Here is a 26,001-nt window from a genome sequence, read left to right as displayed (position 1 = left end):
AAAATCAATCTATCCGCTCTACCAAACGCACATAATTCTTGGGCTCAATGCTAATAAATCGCTTAATTATGGGCTTGGGCTTCTAGTTCGTTGCGTTGCTCGGGCCCGTGCTCATAGTCAACAGAAAAAAGAGAAAGACGGAAGGGTTTTGCTAGGGCTTTGAATTTTGAAATCTAGAATTTGTGCAGATGAATCAACTACTGGTAAAACGATCCTTTCTCTCTCTCGTGATTTGCATCCTTCAAATGCTAACTGTTCTTTCAAATGTAACTTCGATCCCTTAAATCTGTAAATGCAGAGAGATGCTTCCTCTTCTTCCGCCAGAAACTCTCTCATTCGGATCGTATCAGTTGCCGCTCTCGGGTCACACCTCTTATATGCAAACCACTATTCGTATTCTCGTGAGCTCTCAATTCATTTTCTATTATATTCCTTGTATTCTGTCTGGTTTCTCGGGAAAAATGGGGACTAAATGAACGAGAAAGAGATAATAGAATTGAGATGTTCTTGATTATGTTAATGCTTGTCGTTGAAGAGTTTTGTTGCTTTTATTTACTGTTTGTTAAATATAAACGATTGTGATTTTCGATTTTAGGAACAAGGGTTACTGTGTCAATTCATGCACCATTCCGCCAATCTCTATCACTTCTGCCATGGCACTTATTGGAAAATTTGAGGCCTCGCCCGTCTTTTTTTCTCTGCTGAACAATGGGAATTTCGTTTGTTTACTATTTTTCCTAAGGTTTCTTTCTGTATTTATTTTTTGAGTTTGGAACTGGTTTCTGTCCGTAGGAGATCGTCCATCATTTTATTCTCGAGTTACTCCTGCTCCATCCAAGGATCTAAGAAAGGAAGCTCCTGGAGGGAAAGGAGATAGTGCAAAAAAGTATGTTGGATATATTGGCAGGGACACTTTCGCCGATACAGTGGCTAGGGTTGGTCCTGCTGTTGTTAACATATCAGTTCCGCACGGTCTGCATTTTGAAACGTATCTTCTTTTTTTTGTATTTTTGAAAAAATTAGAATAAGTGACTAGTGTCTCTTCTTGGAAACTTTTTGTTTAGGTTTTCTGTGGAATTACCACTGGAAAGAGTATTGGGTCTGGAATCATCATTGATGCCAGTGGTACTATTCTGACTTGTACTCATGTTGTAGTTGATTTTCCACTTGCGGGCATGAGAACTATATCTAAAGGGAAGGTTAGTTGATTCTTTTGACAGGTTTTGAAAGTGATTTGGGTGAAATATTTATGATTAACCACTGTGTACTTTTTTGTATTGAAACTGATTTAGCATGGGAGATTGATCTTCATTGTTGTTGTTCATATTGTGATACTTTACAGATTGAAATAGCTTTACAAGATGGTCGGACATTTGAGGGTACAGTGGTGAATGTTGACCTTCTATCAGATATTGCAACTGTAAAGATCAATTCTTGTAAGCTTGGTTCGTCCAGTAAGCTTCGCCCTGGGGATTGGGTGTTAGCCATGGGATGCCCCCCTTCCCTTAAAAATACAGTAACAGCTGGTGTTGTTAGGTACCAAGAATACAAGTTTTATTATGAATTGTTTTGAATAGGAGAGGTGGGTTTCGGTATATATGTGTATGTTTGTGTGTGTGAACATAATTAACTGTGTTTGCAGTTTGCAGTGCCTTTCTTTGGCCATTAATTTGCATTTTTTTTTTCTCTTTTAGACTTTTAGTGATTGGACTATACGCTTTTGTATTACGTTAGTGAAATTGAACGTTGCTGTGCTGATCGTAAAAGTAGTGATTTGGGCCATTTTGGTATCAGGGGACAACAAAGAGAATACTTACAGACTGATTGTGCACTCCATCCGGTACTTCTCGCTTTTATCTCTCTTTCTTTTCTATGCCATTGAAATCTGTGTGTTTCTGAATTAGAATAGTTTTGAAAGGCATGACTGTGAGTGACCATGGGTTTCTCACTTTATCATTGACGCATGAATATCTCTTACTCTTTATTGCTCTGTAGGGCAATTCTGGAGGGCCTCTTGTTAACATCAAAGGAGAAGGTGTTGGAGTAATTGTTATGAAAGTGCCGGTTGCGGATGGATTAGGCTTTTGTGTACCAATTGATGCAGTTTCAAAAATATTCGAGCGCTTTAATAAGAGTGGGTAGGTGGATTGATTTATATTGTCAACCAACTCTTTGGTGTTATAGGCTATACTCAAAATAAATTGAACCGCAGTGCTTCAGTTTCCTAAAAGAATATCTCGTGGTTCACTATTCATAGTTGCATATCTTATTTACGTGTTCTTTGTAGATAATATCTTTCTGAAAGTAATTCTGCGCAGGAGAGTTATTCGGCCATGGCTTGGATTAAAAACGGTAGATCTTAATGAGATGCTTATTACCCAGCTTAAAGAAAGAGATGCTAAATTCCCTAAAGTTAGCAGAGGGGTTCTTTTACAGATGGTAAGATTTGTTGTTGCTCCTCCCTTCATCTTGTTGATATAACCTAATAATTGGTGCTAACCTGCACGAGCTGTCTGTTACCTCTGTTTGTCCTATGCCTATCAGTAATCGTGTGTGCATTCCTCTGCTTTCAGATACTTATTTATTTACATCCATTTGTATTCTTCGTAATGTTTTTATAGAAGCACATGTCTCCACTGGGGGGAACTTTTTATAATCTGTTAATATTCTTCACAATCCTTGAGGAGGTTGTCCGGTCATCATTAAAATCAAAGGAACTGTCATCAAGAACTAGAGTAAAAGCTCCTAGCTTCGTTAGGATACAACATTAGTTGGGTGATGGTTTCTCCTTTAAGTTGGACGCATTTGGCTTGAGCTTTATCTGTGGCATTTATGTCCCGCCGAGGCTCCGCACCTATTGACTTGTTTAATAAGTCATTGTTTTTAAATACTATGATAAGTATACTAGTTTATTTTATATGTTGCCTATCCAAGGTGATCATCTTCGAACATTTGAATTTTGAGTGATTAAATTGGAAAATGTTTAATTTTTCCTAAACCAAATCTCAACTGTTTCAAGATGGTCATTTGAAGTGTTTTTTATTTTTTTGTTTTCAATATGATAACTTGTCAGATTTTTTACATTCCGGTTAGTAAAATAGCTTATGTGGCATTAAAAAATAAAAAATAATTTATAAAGTGGGTGATGTGGAATTTTAGGTGAAAAATTAAAATAGAAAATAATTAAAATATCCAACATCCAAAAAAATGATCATTTCAGTACAGCCCTTCTCTCTTTCTCAGTACAAGGCTAAATAAAAAAGAAGAATTGGAATAGCTAGATCCATTGTGATAGACTTGCAATATCAAGATGATATGTAATACCGAGTCATTGCGAGAGAACCAAGATCCCCATTCTTCCCTTGAAGGAGAAAGAAGAAAACCCAGATACCCAAATCCTTCTAAACCCATATATCGAAAACCCACAACCACCAACACAAGATCCGCCAGTGGAAGATCTAGAAGAAGGTGCCAACTTCTCTCCTGTAGCTACCAACTCTTGCCGCGGCGGAAAAGGAAGAAGATGAACCGAGATCTAGAAGAAGGTGCAGTTCCACACAGGTATATGTCTGATTTGGTACCCTTTGTCCTTGGAGATCTAGAGTTTGGTTGGGTCATAGTAGTCAGCAAATTGTGTGTGGTGGCGTGGTGCCCTTGGTGAAGTGGTGGGTGTTTGGCTTCAAGATCGAACATGGCGCTAGCTACGGTGGTGTGGTGGTGGTTATAGAGAAGGGGGTAGCGGCATTGATGGGAGATGGAGATAGATTTTTTTTAATTTTTCTTGTTTTTATTTTGTTTAAAATATTTGTTGATTAAAAAAATTGTATTTGAAAATATTTTCCACGTGTGAGCAAGTGTCAGGCCAAATAAGCAAGAAATCACTTGAGATGACGGTTAAAGTGCCACGTAGGCACTTAGATAGACCGAAATGTGAGAATTCTGATGGAGTGATTATATTGAAACAAATAAAAACTTTAAATGATTATTGTGAAATATTTAAACTTTGAGTGATTAAATTGTAAAATACTTAATCTTTCAGGGATTAAAAATTGTATTAACCCAGCAGAGTAGCACTACATTTTATTCCATAAATGGTGTGCCTCTTCCATTTGGAGGCCTGCAATTAGTTTGATCAAGTACTTTCGGCTTCTTCTTGGACTCGTATCCTGGGCTTGATGAAGTCAAAGAAATCGCTAAATTACGGGCTTGGGCTTATAGTTCGTTGCCTTGCTCTGGCTCAGTATCCACCATTCAGATGCATAAACAGCAGAAAGAAATTAGAGGGAAGGGTTTTGCCAGGGCTTTGAGTTTTTGAAACCTAGATCTCTGTGCACTGGGCATGATGAATCAACTACTGGTAAAACGATCCTCTCTCTCATGATTTGTATCCTTCAAGTGCTAACTGTTCTTTCAAATGTAACTTGGATCACTTGAATCTTTTAAGTGCAGAGAAATGCTTCCTCCAGAATTTCTCTCATCCGGATCGGATCAGTTGCAGCTGTCGGGTCAGGCTTCTTATATGTAAACAGCGATTCATGTTCTCGTGAGCTCTCACTCTTCTCATAGAAACAGTACAAATTCGAGTCAATTCATTTCTATTATATTCCTTGTCTTCTGTCTGGTTTCTCGGGAAAAAAAAATGGGGGACTAACTGAACGACAAAGAGAAAATGGAATTGAGATGGTTCTCGATTTTGGTAATGCTTGTTCGTTGAATAGTTCATTGCTTCCATGTACTTTTGGTTGAATATTAACGGTTGTGATTTTCGATTTTAGGAACAAGGGTTACTGTGTCAATAAATGCACCATTCCGCGAATCTCTATCACTTCTGCCATGGCACTTACCGGGAAATTTGGGTCCTCGCCCGTCATTCCTCTCTTCCGAACAATGGCAATTTGGTTTGTTTACTATTTCTCCTATGGTTTCTTTGTGTACTGATTTGTGAGTACTTGAGTTTGAAACTAGTTTCTCTGTCCCTAGGAGATCTTCCATTATTTTCTTCTCGAGTTAGTCCTGCTCCATCTGATGATATAAGGAAGGAGGCTCCTGGAGGGAAAGGAGATGGTGCAAAAAAGTATGTTGGATATATTGGCAGGGACACTATCGCTGATGCAGCAGCTAGGGTTGGTCCTGCTGTTGTTAACATATCAGTTCTACACGGTCTGCATTTTGAAACATATCTTTTTGTATTTTTGAAAGAACTGGAATAAGTGACTAGTATCTTTTCTTGGGAACTTTTTCTTTAGGTTTATGTGGAATTACCACCGGAAAGAGTATTGGGTCTGGAATCATCATTGATGCCAGTGGTACTATTCTGACTTGTGCTCATATCGTAGTTGATTCTCAAGGCATGAGAATTACATCTAAAGGGAAGGTTAGTTGATTCTTTGGACAGGTTCTCTATTTCAACATGCCATTTGATACCCAGAATAAGATGTGGAAGACATGGTAAATTCGGAACCCTTCTATTCTATTTTTTATTCCTGGTTTTTCTGGAGGGTGGGGGACAGACCGGAAGTTCATGCTCTTTCAATTTAAGGGATGAGAAACAATTCGAAGCAAGTTGAAACTTAGGTCATGCTATGTTAATAATTTCTTTGCTGAGTTTGTTATAGGTTGTGAACCTTGTTGCGTGCTTGAATTATGAATTTTACTCAAATATCTTCTCAACTCTGCTGAGAAAAATGAGATAAGTTTTGTCCTTGGGTGTGAAAGTCTACACACATTTATTTTGCTGTCTAAATCAGAAGGGAGATCTATTGTATTTGTATCTAGCATGCACCCTAACGCTTGGTGAATGATAAACACTTTTTAATATTCATTGTAAATTTTACACATATTGCAAATGAATTTGGTTCTGAAAATTTTATCTTAATTTGACTTAATTGGTGTTACTGTTCCATGTTTAAAGTCCCTATAGTTGTCAGGTCCAATATTTATGATTAATTGCTGTGCACTTTTTTGGATTTGAAACTGATTTTGCCTGGGAGATTGATCTCCATTTTTTGTTTTTCACTCCTTTTTTTAGTTAGCGGCTAAGTGGATCTTTGATATATCATAAAATTTTACAGGTTGATGTAACTTTACAAGATGGTCGGACATTTGAGGGTACAGTGGTGAATGCTGACCATCATTCAAATATTGCAATTGTAAAGATCAATTCTAGGACTCCACTTCCAACAGCGAAGCTTGGTTCGTCCAGTAAGCTTCGCCCTGGGGATTGGGTGTTAGCCATTGGATGCCCTCTTGCCCTTCAAAATACAGTAACGGCTGGTATTATTAGGTACCAAGAATGCTTGTTTTATCATGAATTTTTTTGAATGGGAGAGGTGGGTTTCAGTACATTTGTGCGTGTGTGAACATAATTAACAGTGTTTGCAGTGCCTTTCTTTTGGCTGTTAATTTGCAAAATTTTTACCTGCTAATGATTGGACTAAAAATACGCTTTTGTATTACTTAATGAAATTGAACATTGCTTATTGGCGATGCATTTCTCGATTTCTTTACTCCCTCTGGATCCAGATGTGTTGATCACGAAATAGGTGATTTGGGTAATTTGGGACGACAAAGACAATACTTACGGACAGATTGTGCAATCAATGAGGTACTTCTCGCTTATATCTCTCTTTCTTTTTTATGCTACTGAAAGAATGTTGAATTTAGTCATCTACTCATCTGATAGGAAGGGAGGAGTGTTGCAATTTGCAAAGGGCATACATGATGTCTCTCTTCATGCGTGGATAGATAAACAAAAAGCATTTTTCGTAAAGTAGGATATGGATGCATGATGCATAGATTATATATTTTTATCTTGTGAATTGTAGATGAATTTTACTCAGGGAAATCATGCATAGATTGTCATAGTATTGTATGATTCTTAGTGTTGTCACGAGGCAGCCGGGCGCGCACCTAGGCGAGGCGCACCCTAGGTGCCTCGCCTAGCCTCATTCGCCTGGCTTCAGCCAGGTGTGGGCTGCGTGGCCTAGGCGCGTGCCTCAGACCAGGCGTGCCTAAGAGAAATAGGGTTAAGTGTGTTGTTTTTTCGGTTGTTGATGGTGAAGCATTTATTTTTTTATGTGGATGTTGACTTTTCGTACAAAAGTAGACATGACACATATCAGAGCATAATTACTCTATTAATCTATTTTCTCAGGTCTGTTCAATTTTCCTTAATTTATCATTATAAAATGGTTTGAATTTTTCAAGAAAAAGTAAAAAACAAGTTACAGGAGCTATTTATATTACAATTTACACTTGCTAGTATGTGTATGGTAATCCATTTATAATATAAATAAAGTTATTTATATTACAATGAGCTGGATACTTTGTGCAGTCCAGGAATTTTAAGCTTTATCATATATTTATCATTTTTTTTAAAATTGCGCCTAGCTTCGCTCGGGCGTGCGCCTAGGCTTGCCCCTTCCGCCTTGGGTGTTTGATAGGTGGTGCGCCTTTGTGCACCTCTCGCCTTTGACAACACTGATGATTCTCTTGTTTTAAAATTTCCCATCACACTTACTCACTTGTGTGGTCTGTTGCTTATAGTAACTGGAAGTGCTATCATAACTTTGTGTATTTCTGCCACTAAGAATTAGTAGTTTTGAAAGGCATGACTCTGTGAGTGACCATGGTTTCTAACTTCATATTGATGCATGAATATTTCTTATTCTTTTATTGCGGTGTAGGGCAATTCTGGTGGGCCTCTTGTTAATATCGACGGAGAAGTTGTTGGAATTAATGTTATAGAAGTGTTGGCTGCGAATGGATTGGGCTTTTCTGTACCAATCGATGCAGTTTCAAAAATTATAGAGCACTTTAATAAGAATGGGTAGGTAGATTGATTTATATTGTCAACCAACTGTGGTGGTATAAGCTCTATTCAAAATAAATTGAACCATGGTGCATCAGTTTCCTGAAAAATTATCTTGTGATTCACTATTCATAGTTGCCTATCTTATTTACGTCTTCTCTGAAAATAATATGTTTCTGAAAGTTTTTATGCACAGGAGAGTTATTCGGCCATGGCTTGGATTAAAAATGTTTGATCTCAATGAGATGATGTTTGCCAAGCTTAAAGAAAGCAATCCCAAATTCCCTAACGTTAGCAGAGGTGTAATTGTATGTGAGGTAAGATTTGTTGTTGCCCCTCCCTTCATCTTGTTTATATAACCAACTAATTTGGAATAGATTGTATGATCAGGAAGAGAGATTGAATGCTGTGCCTGCAATGACATTAATGTGAATATGGTGGCCTCACAGTGAGAATGTGTAGTATATAGGTTACTGTAGAGACATATTATTTTGAACTTAGCCCATTGTATTGCTTTCAAATGTTTGCATAGGTGGACCCGTTCAACACCCAGTGGGAATTTATATTGTGAATTAAAATGTTTAACAATCTTTGAGAACCTTGTAAAGCATTATTAAAATGACTGTAGGTGTCATCACAATCTAAAGAAACTCCGGACTGTTTCTTTTGGACTTGATACTTAAGTAGGTGATGGCTTCTCCTTCAAGTTGAATATCTCAGGCTCAAGCTTTGCATATTTATCACTGGCAATTCAATTGAGGCTTCACTATTGGCATGATTGATATATGTCAATGTCAAAAACTTAGATAGCCATTGTTATTTAGTTCTACACTCGGTGGTATTATATAAAAGACGAGGAGCATATTGTCATTTTATTTTGGTAAGAAGTAGAGTAGGTTACTTTATGTAGTGGCAGCCTTTGCCAAATGAGATAAATTGTTTTTTAGTAGGTTATTATGCATCCCCTATGTGTGCGAAAGTACATATATATGATTGCCTCTGTATTCAGACACTTATTTATGTTCACCCATTTGTATTTCCTGGAATTTTTTTTATAGAAGCACATTTTCTCCATTGGGGGAAGTTTTTATTCTGTATAAATATGCTTCACAATCCTTGAGGCTGTTGTCCAGTCATCATTAAAATCAAAGGAACTGTCATCATGGACTAGAGTAAGCTCCGAGCTTCTTTAGGTTGCGATATTGGTTGGGTGATGGTTTCTCCTTTAACTTGGACGCTTTTGGCTTGAGCTTTATCAGTGGCTTTTCTGACCCTCTGGATGGCAATAGTCTGAGGCTCCGCACCTGTTGACTTGTTTGTTGACTTGTTTAATATGTTCATAGATTACAGAAGTTGCCGAGACAGTAATTGTTTTTCAGTACTATGATAAGTACACTATTGTATTTTGCATGTTTCCTATCCAAAGTATGCTGCTGTAGACACATGCATATGTATCGCAGTTTTATGATTAAATGCAATATGTTCTATTTCTCAGTTTCATAGGCTCTATGATTGCTTGAATGTTATGCAGGTGGCTCCTGATTCCCCAGCTGATCGTGCTGGATTTCATCATCTTGACGTTGTCATCGAATTTGATGGGAAGCCTACTAAAAGCATCAAGGAGGTAGTATCTCCAATTCTGCACGCATACCATTCACCATCATCATATTCCAAACAAATTGTGATCGGCTGAATCTGTAAGAGAATATTAGTGATTTCTCATTAGCTATACATTCCTATTTAAAGCTATACTCTCGACTAATCCTATAAAGCATATCGGTTCCATCCATTTCCTTGCACCCAATTTTCAAGTATTTTGCACTTAAGTAATATAATTTGTGAACACATGCTTCTTAGTCGGAGATTATCTTATTGACATGCTTGTAATACTAACGTGGCAATTATTTAGCATGCTTTGCGATGTTATTGCTGCTGATGTGTCCATGGATGATTGATTTTTTGGCAGATAGTTGAAATAATGGATGACAGAATTGGAGTGCCATTGAAGGTCGTTGTGATAAGAGCCAATGATAATGTGGTGACTTTGACTGTAGTTCCGGAGGAAGCAAATCCAGAAATATAAAAAGTTTTCTTTGCGACAAGTTGCTCCTTTTGTGCTTTTATAGAAGGGGAAAGCAAGTATTGAATCTTATTTAAGAAGTATATTAGAGTACGGAGTGAGGGACTTGCGATCACACAAAATCATCAGTGGGTCCAAATCTTGAAAATTTAAAACTAGAGATGAATGTAGAAATTGCTCTAACAACAAGGGATGGACATGACATTTGATCCTTTTTTTTTTGTATACCTCCTCTCATCAAATGATTCTATTGGTTGACTCTACCTTCTATCCCAATAAAGCCTTAGCAAAGATGATGACTCTCTCTTTTTTTGATACATTGGATGGACAAGGGTGATCGAACCCCAATACCTAATGTCTAGGTGTGGAAACAAGTTACTAGATAAGCTGGAGGTAGTTCCCAAGAAAGATGGTTTTCTTAGTAAATTTTTCTCCATTAACATTAATAAACTTTTTTTTATTTTTCAATCTACGTTGAACATTATTTAGAGGATTTTTTTTATTGACTCTAAAAATGTCATAAATAAATTGGTTAAAATAATAAAATCTTCAAGCTAAATTAACGCGCTTGATTTAATTTGGTCATATTACTTTTAAATTTCGGTTTGATTTAATTAGATGATAAAAAGAATAAAATAATAATAATTCGATTGAAAAAGAAAAACTCAGCTTTGAACTAATTACGGGCTTGGGCTTCTAGTTCGTTGCCTTGCTCGGGCCCGCGCTAATAGTTCGTAACCACTGGATCCACCATCGAGATGGATAAACGGAAAAAATAAAAAGAGGGAAGGGTTTTGCTAGGGCTTTGAATTTTGAAATCTAGAGCTCGTGCAGATGAATCAACTACTGGTAAAACGAACCTCTCTCATGATTTGTATCCTTCAAATGCTAACTGTTCTTTCAAATGTAACTTCGATCGCTTAATCTGTAATTGCAGAGAAATGCTATCTCTTCTTCCGCCAGAAATTCTCTCATTCGGATCGTATCAGTTGCGGCTCTCGGGTCAGGCCTCTTATGCGCAAACAGCGATTCGTGTTCCGGTGAGCTCTTAATTTTCTCGTTAAAATTATATAAATTCTAGCAATTCATTTTTTCTATTATATTCCATGTCTTCTGTCTGGTTTCTCGGGAAAAAAATGGGGGACTAAATGAACGAGAAAGAGAAAATGGAATTGAGATGTTTCTTGATTATGTCGATGCTTGTTTGTTGATCCATTTACTCTTGGTTAAATATTAACGACTGTGATTTTCGATTTTAGGAACAAGGATTACTGTGTCAATTAATGCACCATTCCGCGAATCTCTATCACTCCTGCCATGGCAATTATCGGAAAATTTGAGTCCTCGCCTATCGTTCCTCTCTGCTGAACAATGGAAATTTGGTTTGTTTACTATTTCTCCTATGGTTTCTTTGTGTATCGATTTGTTGAGTTAGAAACTGGTTTCTGTCCATAGGAGATCTTCCATTATTTACTTCTCGAGTTAGTCCTGCTCCATCCGAGCATATAAGGAAGGAAGCTCCTGGAGGAGAAGGAGATGGTGCAGAACAGTATATTGGATATATTGGCCGGGACACTACTGCTGATGCAGCGACTAGGGTTGGTCCTGCTGTTGTTATCATATCAGTTCCGCTAGGTCTGCATTTTGAAATATATCTTTTTGTATTTTTGAAATAACTGGAACAAGTGACTAGTGTCTTTCTTGGAAACTTTTTGTTTAGATTTCCTTGGAATTCCCTACGGATACAGAATATGTTCTGGAACCATCATTGATGCCAGTGGCACTATTCTGACTTGTGCTCATGTTGTAGATGATTTTCAAGGCATGAGAAAAATATCTAAAGGGAAGGTTAGTTGATTCTTTGGACAGGTTTTCTATTATTCTAGCTATGCCGTTTGCAATAGTTGTATCATATGTTCCAACATGCCATTTGATTCTCAGAATAAGATGCGGAAGACATGGTAAATTTGGAATCCTGCCATTCCATTTTTCGTACCTGGGTTTTCTGCTGAGTGGGGGGACAGACCTGAAGCTTATGCTCTTCTAACTTAGGTAGATGAGAAAAAATTTGTAACAAGTTGAAACTGAAGGTCGTGCTATGTTAATGATTTCTATGCTGAGGTTGATATGGATTGTGAACCTTGTTGCGTACTTCGATTATGACTTTTACTCTAATATCTTCTCAACTCTGCTGAGAGAAATGAGTTGGGTTTTTGTCCTTGGGTGTGAAAGTCTATACACATTTATTTTGCTGTCTAAATCAAAAGGGAAGATCTGTTTATGGTATTTAGCATGCACCCTGGCACTTGGTGAATGATAAACATTTTTAATACTCTGTTGTAAAATTTTCACATATAGCAAGCGAATTTGGTTCTGAAAATTTTATCTTCATTTAATTTAATTGGTGTTAATGTTCCATGTTTAAAGTCTCTATATTTATCAGGTCAAATATTTATGATTAATCACTGTACTTTTTTGGATTGGAACGGATTCAGGTCAAATATTTATGATTAATCACTCTGTACGTTTTTGGATTGAAACTAATTTAGCCTGGGAGATTGATCTCCATTTTTGTTTTTACTCCTTTTAGTTAGCGGCTAAGTGGATTTTTGATTAGGGGAGGAGTCTTTGACTTCGTCATATCATGAAACTTTACAGATTCAAGTAACTTTACAAGATGGTCGGACATTTTATGGTACAGTGGTGAATGCTGACCATCATTCAGATATTGCAATTGTAAAGATCAATTCTAGGACTCCATTTCTGACAGCGAAGCTTGGTTCGTCCAGTAACCTTCGCCCTGGGGATTTGGTGTTAGCCATGGGATGCTCATGCTCACTTCAAAATACAGTAACAGCTGGTATTGTTAGGTAACAAGAATACTTGTTTTATTATGAACGTTTTTGAATGGGAACATGTGTGCTTGTGTGTTTAGGTGTGTTTGTGAACATTATTAAATATTAACTGTGTTTGCAGTGCCTTTCTTTTGGCTGTTAATTTGCAATTTTTTTTTTACCTTTTAATGATTGGACTACAAATACGCTTTTCTGTTACTTCAATGATATTGAACTTTGCTGATTGGTGATGCATTTCTCAATTTATTTACTTCCTCTGCATCCAGCTGTGTTGATCGTAAAAGTAGTGATTTGGGTATTCGGGGACATCAAAGAGAATACTTACAGACGGATTGTGCACCTGATTTGGTACTTCTCGCTTTTATATATCTTTCTTTTCTATGCCATTGAAAGAATGTTGAATTTAGTGATCTGATAGGAAGGAGGGTGGCAAAGGGCATATATGATGTTTCTCTTAATGCGTGGATAGATAAAAAAAAAAAAAAAAAAAGAAGCAATTTTCACTTTTTCATAAAGTAGGATATGGATGCATGATGCATAGATTATATATTTTTATCTTGTGAATTGTAAACGAATTTTATTCAAGGCCATTATGCATAGATTGTCAGAGTATTGTATGATTCTCTTGTTTTAAAATTTCCCATCACACTTAGTCACTGGAATGATCCACCGCTGGTAGTAACTGGAAGTGCTATGATAATTTTGTGTATTTCTGCAACTAAGAATTAGAATAGTTTTGAAAGGCATGACTCTGCAAGTGACCATGGGTTTCTCACTTTATCATTGACGCATGAATATTTCTTATTCTGTTATTGCGGTGTAGGGCGATGCTGGAGGACCTCTTGTTAATATCGACGGAGAAGTTGTTGGAGTTAATATTATGAAACTGTCGAATGCAGATGGATTGAATTTTTCTGTACCAATCGATGAAGTTTCAAAAATTATAGAGCACTTTAATAAGAGTGGGTAGGTGGATTAATTTATTTTGTTGACCAACTCTTTGGTGGTAGGCTATATTCAAAATAAATGTTAACCACAGTGCTTCGATTTCCTGAAAGATGATATCATGATTCACTATTCTTAGTTGCATATCTTATTTACGTGTTCTCTGAAAATAATATCTTTCTGAAAGTAATTCTGCGCAGGAGAGTTATTTGGCCATGTCTTGGATTAAAAATGGTCGAACTTAATGAGATGATTATTGCCCAGCTTAAAGAAAGAGATGCCAAGTTCCCTAACGTTAGCCGAGGTGTTCTTGTACAGATGGTAAGATTTTTTGTTGCCCCTCCCTTAATCTTGTTAATATAACCTAATAATTGGTGCTAACCTGCACGAGCTGTCTGTTACTTCTGTATGTTGGCTATTTCATCAGTAATCGTGTGTGCATGCCTCTGTGTTCAGAGTTCAGATACTTATTTATGTCCATCCATTTGTATTCTTGAGAATGTTTTTATGGAGGCACATTCTCTACCGGGGGAACTTGTTATTCTCTTTTAATATGCTTCACAATCCTAGAGGAGGTTGTCCAGTCATCATTAAAATCAAAGGAACTGTCATCAAGAACTAGTGAAAGCTCCTAGCTTTATTAGGATACGACATTGGTTGGGTGATGGTTTCTCCTTTAAGTTGGACGCTTTTGGCTTGTGCTTTATCAGTGGCATTTCTGTCCATCTGGATGGCAATAGTCTGAGGCTCCGCACCTATTGACTTGTTTAATATGTCTATAGATTACAGAAGTTGCTGAGACAGTCATTGTTTTTCAGTACTTTCATAAGTATACTATTTTATTTTGTATGTTGCCTATCGAAGGTGTGCTGCTGCAGACATGCAGACACACGCATGTGTATCGTTGTTTTATGATTAAATACAATATGTTCTATTTCTCAGTTTCATAGGCCCTATGATTTCTTGAATGTGATCCAGGTGGTTCCTGGTTCCCCAGCTGATCGTGCTGGATTTCATCATGGTGACGTTGTCATCGAATTTGATGGGATGCCTGTTAAAAGCAGCAAAGAGGTATATCTCCAGCTCTGCGACCATATCATTCACCATCATCATATTCCAAACAAATTGTGTTCAGCTGAATCTGTAAGAGAATATTAGTGATTTCTCATTAGCTTACATTCCTATCTAAAGCTATACTCTCGGCTAATCCTAAAAAAGCATATCGGTTCCATCCATTTCCTTGCACCCAATTTTCAAATATTTGGCATCTAAGTAATAAAATTTGTGAAGACATGCTTGTTAGTCGGAGATTATCTTATTGATATACTTGTAATACTGACGTGGCAATTATTTAGCGTGCTTTGTGATGTTATCGCTGCTGATATTTCTATGGATGATGAGTTTTTGGCAGATAATTGAAGTTATGGAGGACAGAATTGGAGTGCCATTGAAGGTCGTTGTGAAAAGAGCAAATGATAATGTGGAGACTTTGACTGTAGTTCCAGAGGAATCAAATGTAAAAAGTTCTCTTTGCGACAAGTTGCCCCTTTTGTGCTTCTTCAGAAGGAGAAGCCAAGTATCTGATTTTATTTAATAAGTGAAATTATAGTAACTACGATACAATGTAGTCAGTTTTTTAATATTGCAAGTTCAGTTTTGTTTGTATCTTACGTTTTTTTTTTCTTTGGTGGTGTAGAATCTATACTGGCCATTTCTGGACTACCAACTCTGTCTCTCCAACAATTAACGTTCTAAAACTAAAGTAATCAATTACCCTGCAATAAAAATATTTAGGGTGTCAGCAATTAGAATTTCTAAAGGAGTTGTTCACTATTCTTTATTTTGGGATTTTGTTTTAGGACTCGTATCATCCATTATTTTTCAACTAGACTCGGGTATATATGCTCCCCGCATAAAAAAAGATAAAAATAAATGTAAACTTCTATGCTTATCATTTTGTTATTTCTTACAATTGATCTGCCATAGCTTCACAAATGATTGCTTCTACACGCAACACACTGTCCGTTGGTATGGAGAGCAGCAATATTGGCACCATCCGGCTTTTCTACTGAACGTCTCCGTTTATATACCTTAATTTCTTCTCCTTTCATTACCTCTCCCTTCCTCTTCATCCCTTCTGCCGCAACTTCTTTATCAGCATCAATTTCTTTATGCTGTCTATAAATCGTTTAGTTACGGGCCCGGGCTTCTAGTTTGCTGCCCTTGCTTGGGCAGTTGGGCCCGTACTCCTAGCAACCGGACTGCTGAATCCACGACCATACAGATTACAGCTAGATGAGAGAAAAAAAAAACAAAAGAAAAGAAAAAAGGAAGAAGGGTTTTGCTAGGGCTTAGAATTTTGAAATCTAGAACTTGTGTGAATCAGCTGGACAAGATGAATCGGTTACTGGTAAAACGATCCTCTCTCTAATGATTTGTATAACTGTTCTTTCAAATGTAACTTCGATCTCTTAAATCTGTAAATGCAGAGATATGGTTCCTCTTCTTCCGCCAGAAATTCTCTCATTCGGATCGTATCAGTTGCGGCTCTCGGGTCAGGCCTCTTATATGCAAACAGCGATTCGTATTATCGTGAGCTCTCAATCTTTTGGTGAAAATTATACAAAATACGAGTCAGTTCATTTTCTATTATATTCCTTGTCTTCTGTCTGGTTTCTCTGGAAAAAAAAAGGGGAACTAACTGAACGAGAAAGAGAATGGAATTGAGATGGTTCTTGTTCTTGAAGAGTTCTATTGCTTCCATTTACTTTTGGCTGAATATTAACGGTTGTGATTTTCTATTTTAGGAATAAGGGTTACTACGTCAATTCATGCACCATCCCGCGAATCTCTATCACTTCTGCCATGGAGTTTATCGGAAAATTTGAGTCCTCGCCCGTCGTTTTTCTCTGCTGAGCAATGGCAATTTGGTTTGTTTACTATTTCTCCCAATGTTTTGTGTATCGACTTGTCGAGTTTGAAACTGGTTTCTGGCCGTAGGAGATCTTCGATTATTTTCTTCTCAAGTTAGTCCTGTTCTATCGGAGGATATAAGGAAAGAAGCTCCAGGAGGGGAAGGAGACAGTGCAAAACAGTATGTTCGATATATTGGCAGGGACACTATTGCTGCTGCAGCGGCTAGGGTTGGTCCTGCTGTTGTTAACATATCAGTCCCGCGAGGTCTGCATTTAGAAACACATCTTTTTGTATTTTTGAAATAACTGAAAAAGTGTACTAGTGGCTTTTCTTGGAAACTTTTTGTTTAGGTTTGTTTGGAATTACCATCAGAAAGAGTATAGGGTCTGGAACCATTATTGATGACGGTGGCACTATTCTGACTTGTGCTCATGCTGTAGTTGATTTTCCACTTCCTGCCATGAGAATTATATCTAAAGGGAAGGTTAGTTGATTCTTTTGACAGGTTTTCTATTTTTCTAGCTATGCCATTTGCAATAGTTGTATCATATATTTCAACATACCATTTGACACTCAGAATAAGATGTGGAAGTCATGGTAAATTTGGAACCTTCTATTCTATTTTTCATTCCTGGGTTTTCTGCAGGGTGGGGGACAGACCTGAAGTTTATGCTCTTGTGACTTAGGGGGATGACAAACATTTTGAACAGTTGAAACTTAGGTCATGCTATGTTTATGATTTAGGAGCCTTGTTGCGTGCTTCGATTATGACTTTTACTCTAATACCTTGTCAACTCTGCTGTGAGAAATGAGTTAGGTTTTTGTTCTTGGGTGTGAAAATCTTTACACATTTATTTGCTGTTTAAATCAAAAGTGAATATCTGTTTACAGCATTTAGCGACTAGCATGCACCCTGACACTTGGTGAATGATAAACACTTTTAATATTCAGTTGTATATTCGACACATATAGCAAGTGAATTTGCTTCTGAAAATTTTATCTTAGTTTGATTTAATTGGTGTTACTGTTCCATGATTAAAGTCCCTATTATCAGGTCAAATATTTATCATTAATCACTGTACTTTTTCGGATTGAAAGTGATTCAGGTCAAATATTTATGATTAACGACTGTGTAATTTGTTGGATTGAAACTGATTTAGCATGAGAGATTGATCTTTCATATCATGAAACTTTACAGGTTGAAGTAACTTTACAAGATGGTCGGACATTTGAGGGTACAGTGGTGAATGTTGACCTTCATTTAGATATTGCAATTGTAAAGATCAATTCTAGCACTCCACTTCCATCAGCAAAGCTTGGTTCGTCCAGTAAGCTTCGCACTGGGGATTGGGTGTTAGCCATGGGATCCCCCCATTCCCTTCAGAATACAGTAACAGCTGGTATTGTTAGGTACCAAGAATACAAGTTCTATTATGAATTGTTTTGAATGGGAGAGGTGGGTTTCGGTATAGATGGATGTGTGTGTGTGTGTGTGTGTGTCTGAACATAATTAACTGCGTTTGCAGTGCCTTTCTTTTCGCTGTTAATTTGCAAATTTTTTTATCTTTTAATGATTGGACTACAAATACGCTTTTGTATTACTTAAGTGAAATTGAACATTGCTGATTGGTGATGCATTGCTCGATTTCTTTACTCCCTCTGGATCCAGCTGTGCTGATCGTAAAAGTAGTGATTTGGCCCATTTGGGTATTGGGCATTTGGGTATCGGGAGACAACAAAGAGAATACATACAGACGGATTGTGCAACCTATCCGGTACTTCTCGCTTTTATCTCTCTTTCTTTTGTATGCAATTGAAAGAATGTTGTATTTAGTGATCTGATGAGGAGGAGGTTGGCAAATGGCAGATATGATGTTTCTCTTCATGCGTGGATAGATATACAAAAAGCATTTTTCGTAAAGTAGGATATGGATGCATGAATCATTATGCATAGATTGTCATAGTATTGTATGGTTATCTTGTTTTAAATTTCCCATCACACTTAGTCACTTGAACGGTCTATTGCTGATAGTAACTGGAAGTGCTATCATAACTTTGTGTGTTTCTGCAACTAAGAATTAGAATAGTTTTGAAAGGCATGATTCTGTGAGTGACCATGGGTTTCTCACTTTATCATTGACGCATGAATATTTCTTATTCTTTTTCTGTGGTATAGGGCAATTCTGGAGGACCTCTTGTAAATATCGACGGAGAAGTTGTTGGAGTTTACACTTTGAAAGCGATGTCTGCAGATGGATTGGGCTTTTGTGTACCAATTGATGCAGTTTCAAAAATTATAGAGCACTTCAATAAGAGTGGGTAGGTGGATTGATTTATATTGTCAACCAACTCTTTTGAGGTATAAGCTATATTCAAAATAAATTGAACTACAGTGCTTCAGTCTCCTGTAAGATTATCTCGTGATTCACTGTTCATAGTTGCATATCTTATTTACATGTTCTCTGAAAGTAATTCTGCGCAGGAGAGTTATTCGGCCATGGCTTGGATTAAAAACGGTCGATCTTAATGAGATGCTTATTGCCCAGCTTAAAGAAAAGGATGCTAAATTCTCTAATGTTAGCAGTGGTGTTCTTGTACAGATGGTAAGATTTGTTGTTGCCCCTCCCATCATCTTGTTAATTTAACCTAATAATTTGTGCTAACCTGCACGAGCTGTCTGTTACTTCTGTTTGTTGGCTATGCCCATCAGTAATCATGTGTGGATGCCTCTGTAAGATACTTATTTATGTTTATTCATTTGTATTCTTGGGAATGTTTTTATAGAATCGCAAGTTCTCCACTGGGGGGAACTTTTTATTCTCTATTAGTATGCTTCACAATCCTTGAGGAGGTTGTCCAGGCATCATTAAAATCAAGTAACTGTCATCAAGAACTAGAGAAAGCTCCTAGCTTTGTTAGGATATGACATTGGTTGGGTGGTGGTTTCTCCTTTAAGTTGGACGCATTTGACTTGAGCTTTATCAGTGGCATTTCCGTTCCTATGGATGGCAATAGTCCGAGGCTCCACACCTATTGACTTGTTTAATATGTCTATAGATTAGAGAAGTTGCTGAGACAGTCATTGTTTTTCAGTACTATGATAAGTATACTAGTTCATTTTGTATGTTGCCTATCCAAGGTGTACTGCTGCAGACACATGCATATGTATTGCTGAATTATGATTAAATACAATATATGTTCTATTTCTCAGTTTCATAGGCCCTATGATTTCTTGAATGTGATCCAGGTGGCTCCTGATTCCCCAGCTGATCGTGCTGGATTTCGTCATGGTGACGTTGTCATCGAATTTGATGGGATGCCTGTTAAAAGCTGCAAAGAGGTAAATCTCCAGGTCTGCGCCCATATCATTCACCATCATGATATTCCAAACAAATTGTGATCAGCTGAATCTGTAAGAGAATATTAGTGATTTCTCATTAGCTATACATTCCTATCTAAAGCTATACTCTCGATTAATCCCATAAAAGTATAAAGCATATTGCTTCCTTCCCTTTCATTGCACCCAATTTTCAAATATTAGGCATCTAATTTGCGAACGCATGCTTCTTGTTGGAGATTATCTTACTGATATACTTGTGATACGTTATCGCTGCTGATACTTTTTTGGATGATGAGGTTTTGGTAGATAGTTGAAATAATGGAGGACAGAATTGGAGTGCCGTTGAAGGTCGTTGTGAAAAGAGCAAATGATAATGTGGTGACTTTGACTGTAGTTCCAGACGAAGCAAATCCAGAAACGTAGAGATTTTATTTTCGACAAGTTGCACCTTTTTGCTTTTATAGAAGGGGAAAGCAAGTACCAAATCTTATGTAACAAGTGAAATTAAAGGAACTACAATGTAGTCAGTTATTTTAAAAATGGCAACTTCAATATTGTTTGTGTCTAATGAGGCTTTATGTATCTTTTTTTGGTGGTGTAAAATCTATGCTCACTATTCCTGGCTACCAACTCCCTGTCTATCTAGCAATGAACGTTTAAAACAAAAGCAAGGTCGTTCTCTTTGTTGTCTTTGGATACCCAAGAGTGGAGTTGGATGATGATTCATCCCTACCGCCAGTTTCGCGGATTTGGCATGATCATCCTCATACAAGAGCAAGAAATTGACTTACACAATATGCTAGAAGGATAGACAAGTTCAGGAGCATAATGACTACAAGAAAGACAAAAATAGCTCATTAATTGATCCATTTGTTGTATTTTGATGTGGATATCCTCGTAATATTTGGCAAGTTTTTTTGTACTAAACGGCTACTATTGATCTTCTCTATCCACTGTGTGTTTTTATGCACTGTTTTATGTTTTTGGGGTGTATTAGAGAAATGTCGAACTTTTTGATTACTTTCTGTGTGATTTAGAAACACTTAGTTTTGAGGGGTGTGACTATGCGGGGCAACGTGGGTGTAGTTCAAAAGGGCCAGAGTGCAACTAAAATTCACCCTAAGAAATTGCTTAATTACGGGCTCGGGCTCGGGCTCATAGTTCGTTGCCTTGCTCGGGCTCAGGATCCACCGTCCAGATGCATAAATAGCAGAAAGAAAGACGAGGGAAGGGTTTTGGTAGGGCTTTGAATTTTGAAATCTAGAACTTGTGCAATGGACAAGATGAATCAACTACTGGTAAAACGATCCTCTCTCTCATGATTTGCATCCTTCAAATGCTTACTGTACTTCCAAACGTAACTTATCTCTTAAATCTGTAATTGCAGAGAAATGCTTCCTCTTCTTCAGCCAGAAATTCTCTCATTCGGATAGTATCAGTTGCGGCACTTGGATCAGGCCTCTTTTATGCAAACAGCGATTCGTATTCTCGTGAGCTCTCAATCTTCTTGTGAAAATTATACAAATTCCAGTCAATTCATTTTCTATTATATTCCTTGTCTTCTGTCTGGTTTCTAGGGGGAAAAATGGGGGCCTACATGAACGAGAAAGAGAGAATGGAATTGAGATGCTTCTTGATCATGTTTGTTCCATTTACTTTTGGTAACGATTGTGATTTTGGATATTAGGAACAAGGGTTACTGTGTCAATTCATGCACCATTCCGCGAATCTCTATCACTTCTGCCATGGCACTTATCGGGAAATTTGGGTCCTCGCCCGTCATTCCTCTCTTCCAAACAATGGCAATTTGGTTTGTTTACTATTTCTCCTATGGTTTCTTTGTGTACTGATTTGTGAGTACTTGAGTTTGAAACTAGTTTCTTTGTCCCTAGGAGATATTCCATTATTTTCTTCTCGAGTTAGTCCTGCTCCATCTGAAGATATAAGGAAGGAGGCTCCTGGAGGGGAAGGAGATGGTGCAAAAAAGTATGTTGGATATATTGGCAGGGACACTATCGCTGATGCAGCGGCTAGGGTTGGTCCTGCTGTTGTTAACATATCAGTTCCACAAGGTCTGCATTTTGAAACATATTTTGTTTTTTGAAATAACTGGACTAAATGACTAGTGTCTTTTCTTGGAAACTTTTTTTTAGGCTTCCGTGGAATTACCACCGGGAAGAGTATAGGGTCTGGAACCATCATTGATGCCAGTGGCACTATTCTGACTTGTGCTCATGTTGTAGTTGATTTTCAAGGCATGAGAACTACCTCTAAAGGGAAGGTTAGTTGATTCTTTGGATTTCTATCATTTGCAATAGTTGTATCATATGTTTCAACATGCCATTTGACAGTCAGAATCAGATGTGAAAGACATGGTAAATTCGGAACCCTTCTATTCTACTTTTTGTTCCTGGGTTTTCTGGAGGGTGGGGGACAGACCTTGAAGTTTAAGCTCTTCTAATTAAAAGGGATGAGAAACAAGTTGAAACTTAAGTCATGCTATGTTAATACTTAATAATTTATTTGCTGAGGTCTTATGGATTGTGAACCTTATTGATTGCCTGGATTATGACTTTTACTCTAAATTGTCTCTACTCTGCTGAGAAAAATGAGTTAGGTTTTGTCCTTGGGTGTGAAAGTCTATACACATTTGTTTTGCTGTCTAAATCAAAGGGAAGATCTGTTTACAGTATCTAGCATGCACCCTGACACTTTGTGAATGATAAACACTTTTTAATATTCAGTTGTAAATTTGACACATAGCAAGTAAATTTGGTTTAATTGACGTTACCGTTCCATGTTTCAAAGTTCCGCTAGTTATCCGGTCAAATATTTATGATTAATCACTTTTGTACTTTTTTTGGATTGAAACTGGTTTAGCCTGGTAGATTGAACTCCATTTTTGTTTTTCTTTCCTTTTTTAGTTAGTGGCCGAGTGGATCTTTGATAAGGGGAGGAGCCTTTGACTTTGTCATATCATGAATCTTTACAGGTTGATGTAACTTTACAAGATGGTCGGACATTTGAGGGTACAGTGGTGAATGCTGACCTTCATTCAGATGTTGCAATTGTAAAGATCAATTCTAGGACTCCACTTCCAGCAGCGAAGCTTGGTTCGTCCGGTAAGCTTCGCCCTGGGGACTGGGTGTTAGCCATGGGATGTCCTCTTTCCCTACAAAATACAGTAACAGCTGGTATTGTTAGGTACGAAAAAGAAGTTTCTTATTATGAATTTTTTTGAATGGGAGAGGTGGGTTTCGGTATATGTCTGTGTGTGAACATAATTAACCATGTTTGCAGTGCCTTTCTTTTGAATGTTAATTTGCAAATCTTTTACCTTTTAATGATTGGACTACAAATATGCTTTGTATTCCTTAAGTGAAATTGAAGATTGCTGATTGGTGATGCATTTCTTGATTTATTTACTCCCTCTGGATCCAGCTGTGTTGATCGTAAAAGTAGTGATTTGGGTATTTGGGGACAACAAAGAGAATACTTACAGACGGATTGCGCAATAAATGCGGTACTTCTCGTTTTTATCTTTCTATTTCTTTTCTATGCTATTGAATTTTTTTCAAATGCAGTGATCTGATAGGAAGGGAGGAGGGTGGCAAAGGGCATATATGATGTTTTTCTTCATGTGTGGATAGATAAACAAAAACATTTTTCATAAAGTAGGATAGGGATGCATGATGCATACATTATTTATTTGATCTTGTTAATTGTTAATGAATTTTATTCAGGGACATCATGCACATGTTCAATTTTTGAAAATAGTCTCCACATATATGTTGTAGGGGTAAGGTCGGCGTACATCCTGCTTATCCCTGACCCTGCCCACTGTGGGAGCTGGTGCACGAGTGTTGTTTACCCTTTACATCATGCATAGATTGTCATAGTATTGTATGATTCTCTTGTTTTAAAATTTCCGGTCACACGTGGTCACTTGTGAGGTCCATTGCTGATGATAACTGGAAGTGCTACCATGACTTTGTGTATTTCTGCAACTAAGAATTAGAATAGTTTGGAAGGCACGACTCCATCAGTGACCATGGGTTTCTCACTTTGTCATTGATGTATGAATATATCTTGTTCTTGCATTGCGATGTAGGGCAATTCTGGAGGGCCTCTTGTTAATATTGACGGAGAAGTTGTTGGAGTTAATATTATGAAAGTGTTGGCTGCTGATGGATTGAGCTTTTCTGTACCTATCGATGCGGTTTCAAAAATTATAGAGCACTTTAATAAGAGTGGGTAGGTGGATTGATTTATATTGTCAACCAAATGTTTGGGGGTATAGGCTATATTCATAATAAATTGAACTATGGTGCTTCATTTTCCTGAAAGATTATTCACTATTCATAGTTTCATATCTTATTTATGTGTTCTCTGAAATTAATTTTGAGCAGGAGAGTTATTCGGCCATGGCTTGGATTAAAAATGGTCGATCTTAATGAGTTGATTGTTGCCCTGCTTAAAGAAAGAGATCCCAAATTCGCTAATGTTAGCAGAGGTGTTCTTGTACAGATGGTAAGATTGTTGTTGCCTCTCCCTTCATCTTGCTAATATAAGCTAATAATTGGTAATAGATTGTATGATAATTGATAAGGGAGAGATATTGTATGCTGTGCCTGCAACAACATTCATTTGAATATGGTTGCCTCACAGTGATGATGTGTAGCATATAGGTCAATTAAGAGGCATATATTTTTTTGAACTTATCTCATGCATTGCTTGCAAATGTTTGCATAGGTGCACCCTTTTCCCCACCCAGCAGGAATTTATATTATGAATTAAAATATTTAACAATCTTTGAGAACTTTGTACATCATATTGAAATGACTGTAGGTGTCATCAAGATCTAAAGAAACTATGGACTGTTTCTCTTGATACCTAGGTAGATGATGGTTTCTCCTTCAAGTTGAATATCTCAGGCTCAAGCTTTTCTGGTGGCATACTTATCACTTTGGCAATTCAATTGAGGCTTCACTTTTGACTTGTTTGATATACATCAATGTCAAACACTGGATAGTCATTGTTATTTAGTTCTACGTATTAGAACTAATATATATAAAAGAGGAGGAGCTTATTGTGATTTTATTTTGGCTAGAAGTATATTAGGTTACTATATGTGGTGGCAGCCTTTGACAAGTGAGATAAATTGTTTTTTAGGAGGGTTATTATGCATCCCCTTTGTGTGCCTGTGAACGCACATATATATGCCTCTCATGGTCTCATGATAAAATATGATGTCATTTGTCTTATTCTTATGGTTTGTTTGTAAAATTTTTAAGTCTGATCCAGGTAACTCCAGGATCCCCTGCCGATCGGGCGAGATTTCAGCCTGGTGATGTTGTCATCAAATTTGATGGGAAGCCTATTGAAAGCGTCAACGAGGTATGTGACTTTTTCTGATTAAAATTCACTGCTATGGGGAATTCTAATAAGCGAATATTTGCAGTCTTCCACCTGTATTTCACTATATATGCTGAATGTTTGGGTATTAATAGACTAAATTTGTGAAAATGATGATTTGCCACAGGGAGAGTCGTCATCATCATTCGAGTCTTTATCCAAAAAATTTAAGGTCAATTACATGTGTTTATGAGAAAACAAACGGGAATCTACTATAAACTTCTGTCAGACATTAGGTATATATAAGATACATATATGACCCGGTGAAGGAATTCATGGTATGTAAAGTGAGAAACTAATAATCATGTTTGCTTTGTCTCTGGAGGTCCCAATCCTTCCCTACGTAGTTGTGCGATATTGACGCGATTATCTCTGCTAACCTATCTATATGAATGACAATCTTGTGACAGATTATAGAAGTAATGGGGGACACAGTCGGGGTGCCCCTGAAGGTAGTTGTGAAGAGAGAAGATAATGTGGTGACCTTGACTGTAGTTTCACAGGAGGCAAATCTGGCTGTGTAAACAAGTTCTTTTTTTGTTTTGGCAACATCCATCATGTTTGTGTCTGTCATTGTCACACATAGGAATTGCTCATACTTGTGGAATTAGATGTTTGCACAGCAGTCTGAATATACTTT

At 37.3% G+C, this 26,001-nt stretch overlaps 4 protein-coding genes across 12 annotated transcripts; all 4 read left to right on the top strand.

Annotated features, from left to right (window-relative positions):
- Positions 1 to 100: 100 nt before the first annotated feature.
- LOC120010734 (putative protease Do-like 14) lies at positions 101 to 2,940 on the top strand. 5 transcript variants are annotated; one of them, XR_005470910.1, is made up of 8 exons: positions 101 to 203; positions 299 to 401; positions 793 to 935; positions 1,065 to 1,199; positions 1,343 to 1,536; positions 1,703 to 1,840; positions 1,996 to 2,138; positions 2,319 to 2,439. XR_005470910.1 is itself a non-coding variant. In XM_038861553.1 (8 exons), exons 1-8 carry the CDS (start codon positions 189 to 191, stop codon positions 2,361 to 2,363), a joined length of 882 nt encoding a protein of 293 aa, XP_038717481.1. In that variant the 5' UTR covers positions 101 to 188; the 3' UTR covers positions 2,364 to 2,940. The 5 variants fall into 5 exon arrangements, 3 of the variants coding, with proteins under 3 accessions (XP_038717481.1, XP_038717480.1, XP_038717482.1); XR_005470911.1 differs by having other exon boundaries at positions 2,306 to 2,427; XM_038861553.1 differs by having other exon boundaries at positions 1,750 to 1,840; positions 2,306 to 2,940.
- A 234-nt stretch (positions 2,941 to 3,174) lies between these two features.
- On the top strand, positions 3,175 to 10,092 carry LOC120010732 (putative protease Do-like 14). 4 transcript variants are annotated; one of them, XR_005470909.1, is made up of 12 exons: positions 3,175 to 3,561; positions 4,040 to 4,357; positions 4,450 to 4,543; positions 4,776 to 4,898; positions 4,981 to 5,160; positions 5,247 to 5,374; positions 6,072 to 6,283; positions 6,523 to 6,604; positions 7,686 to 7,828; positions 8,007 to 8,127; positions 8,869 to 8,982; positions 9,342 to 9,447. XR_005470909.1 is itself a non-coding variant. In XM_038861548.1 (12 exons), the coding sequence occupies exons 2-12, from the start codon at positions 4,340 to 4,342 to the stop codon at positions 9,891 to 9,893; spliced, it is 1,311 nt and encodes a 436-aa protein (XP_038717476.1). In that variant the 5' UTR covers positions 3,176 to 3,561; positions 4,040 to 4,339; the 3' UTR covers positions 9,894 to 10,092. The 4 variants fall into 4 exon arrangements, 3 of the variants coding, with proteins under 3 accessions (XP_038717478.1, XP_038717476.1, XP_038717477.1); XM_038861548.1 differs by lacking the exon at positions 8,869 to 8,982 and adding an exon at positions 9,777 to 10,092 and having other exon boundaries at positions 3,176 to 3,561; positions 9,342 to 9,434; XM_038861549.1 differs by lacking the exon at positions 8,869 to 8,982 and adding an exon at positions 9,777 to 10,092 and having other exon boundaries at positions 3,176 to 3,561; positions 9,342 to 9,507.
- A 505-nt stretch (positions 10,093 to 10,597) lies between these two features.
- Positions 10,598 to 15,355, top strand: LOC120011045 (putative protease Do-like 14). 2 transcript variants are annotated; one of them, XM_038862064.1, is made up of 11 exons: positions 10,598 to 10,739; positions 10,828 to 10,930; positions 11,150 to 11,272; positions 11,346 to 11,525; positions 11,701 to 11,738; positions 12,549 to 12,760; positions 13,012 to 13,093; positions 13,569 to 13,711; positions 13,891 to 14,011; positions 14,669 to 14,761; positions 15,102 to 15,355. In XM_038862064.1, exons 1-11 carry the CDS (start codon positions 10,725 to 10,727, stop codon positions 15,282 to 15,284), a joined length of 1,293 nt encoding a protein of 430 aa, XP_038717992.1. In that variant the 5' UTR covers positions 10,598 to 10,724; the 3' UTR covers positions 15,285 to 15,355. The 2 variants fall into 2 exon arrangements, with proteins under 2 accessions (XP_038717992.1, XP_038717991.1); XM_038862063.1 differs by having other exon boundaries at positions 11,611 to 11,738.
- A 390-nt stretch (positions 15,356 to 15,745) lies between these two features.
- LOC120010585 lies at positions 15,746 to 25,908 on the top strand. The gene is made up of 24 exons (XM_038861364.1): positions 15,746 to 16,100; positions 16,180 to 16,282; positions 16,498 to 16,620; positions 16,691 to 16,870; positions 16,957 to 17,090; positions 17,805 to 18,016; positions 18,276 to 18,381; positions 18,783 to 18,925; positions 19,089 to 19,209; positions 19,854 to 19,958; positions 20,253 to 20,365; positions 20,411 to 20,423; positions 20,984 to 21,106; positions 21,203 to 21,244; positions 21,334 to 21,436; positions 21,634 to 21,756; positions 21,839 to 22,018; positions 22,100 to 22,227; positions 22,939 to 23,150; positions 23,388 to 23,469; positions 24,058 to 24,200; positions 24,356 to 24,476; positions 25,251 to 25,343; positions 25,772 to 25,908. The coding sequence occupies exons 1-24, from the start codon at positions 16,086 to 16,088 to the stop codon at positions 25,883 to 25,885; spliced, it is 2,832 nt and encodes a 943-aa protein (XP_038717292.1). The 5' UTR covers positions 15,746 to 16,085; the 3' UTR covers positions 25,886 to 25,908.
- Positions 25,909 to 26,001: the final 93 nt, after the last annotated feature.

The sequence above is a fragment of the Tripterygium wilfordii genome, chromosome 12, assembly GCF_013401445.1.
Source record: "Tripterygium wilfordii isolate XIE 37 chromosome 12, ASM1340144v1, whole genome shotgun sequence".
Lineage (NCBI taxonomy): Eukaryota > Viridiplantae > Streptophyta > Magnoliopsida > Celastrales > Celastraceae > Tripterygium > Tripterygium wilfordii.
The sequence above is the reverse complement of the archived record's forward strand: the minus strand, read 5'-3'. Positions and strand labels throughout refer to the sequence as shown.

Excerpts from the sequence above, each read along its gene's own strand:
- LOC120010734 (XM_038861552.1), top strand. Across the intron at positions 936-1,064 it reads TCGCCGATACAGTGGCTAGG|GTTTTCTGTGGAATTACCAC; the intron begins GTTGGTCCTGCT and ends CTTTTTGTTTAG. Across the intron at positions 2,139-2,318 it reads GAGCGCTTTAATAAGAGTGG|GAGAGTTATTCGGCCATGGC; the intron begins GTAGGTGGATTG and ends AATTCTGCGCAG.
- LOC120010732 (XM_038861548.1), top strand. Across the intron at positions 4,544-4,775 it reads AAACAGCGATTCATGTTCTC|GAACAAGGGTTACTGTGTCA; the intron begins GTGAGCTCTCAC and ends TTTCGATTTTAG. Across the intron at positions 4,899-4,980 it reads TTCCGAACAATGGCAATTTG|GAGATCTTCCATTATTTTCT; the intron begins GTTTGTTTACTA and ends CTCTGTCCCTAG.
- LOC120011045 (XM_038862063.1), top strand. Across the intron at positions 12,761-13,011 it reads GTAACAGCTGGTATTGTTAG|CTGTGTTGATCGTAAAAGTA; the intron begins GTAACAAGAATA and ends CTCTGCATCCAG. Across the intron at positions 13,094-13,568 it reads CGGATTGTGCACCTGATTTG|GGCGATGCTGGAGGACCTCT; the intron begins GTACTTCTCGCT and ends ATTGCGGTGTAG.
- LOC120010585 (XM_038861364.1), top strand. Across the intron at positions 22,019-22,099 it reads TAACATATCAGTTCCACAAG|GCTTCCGTGGAATTACCACC; the intron begins GTCTGCATTTTG and ends ACTTTTTTTTAG. Across the intron at positions 22,228-22,938 it reads GAACTACCTCTAAAGGGAAG|GTTGATGTAACTTTACAAGA; the intron begins GTTAGTTGATTC and ends GAATCTTTACAG.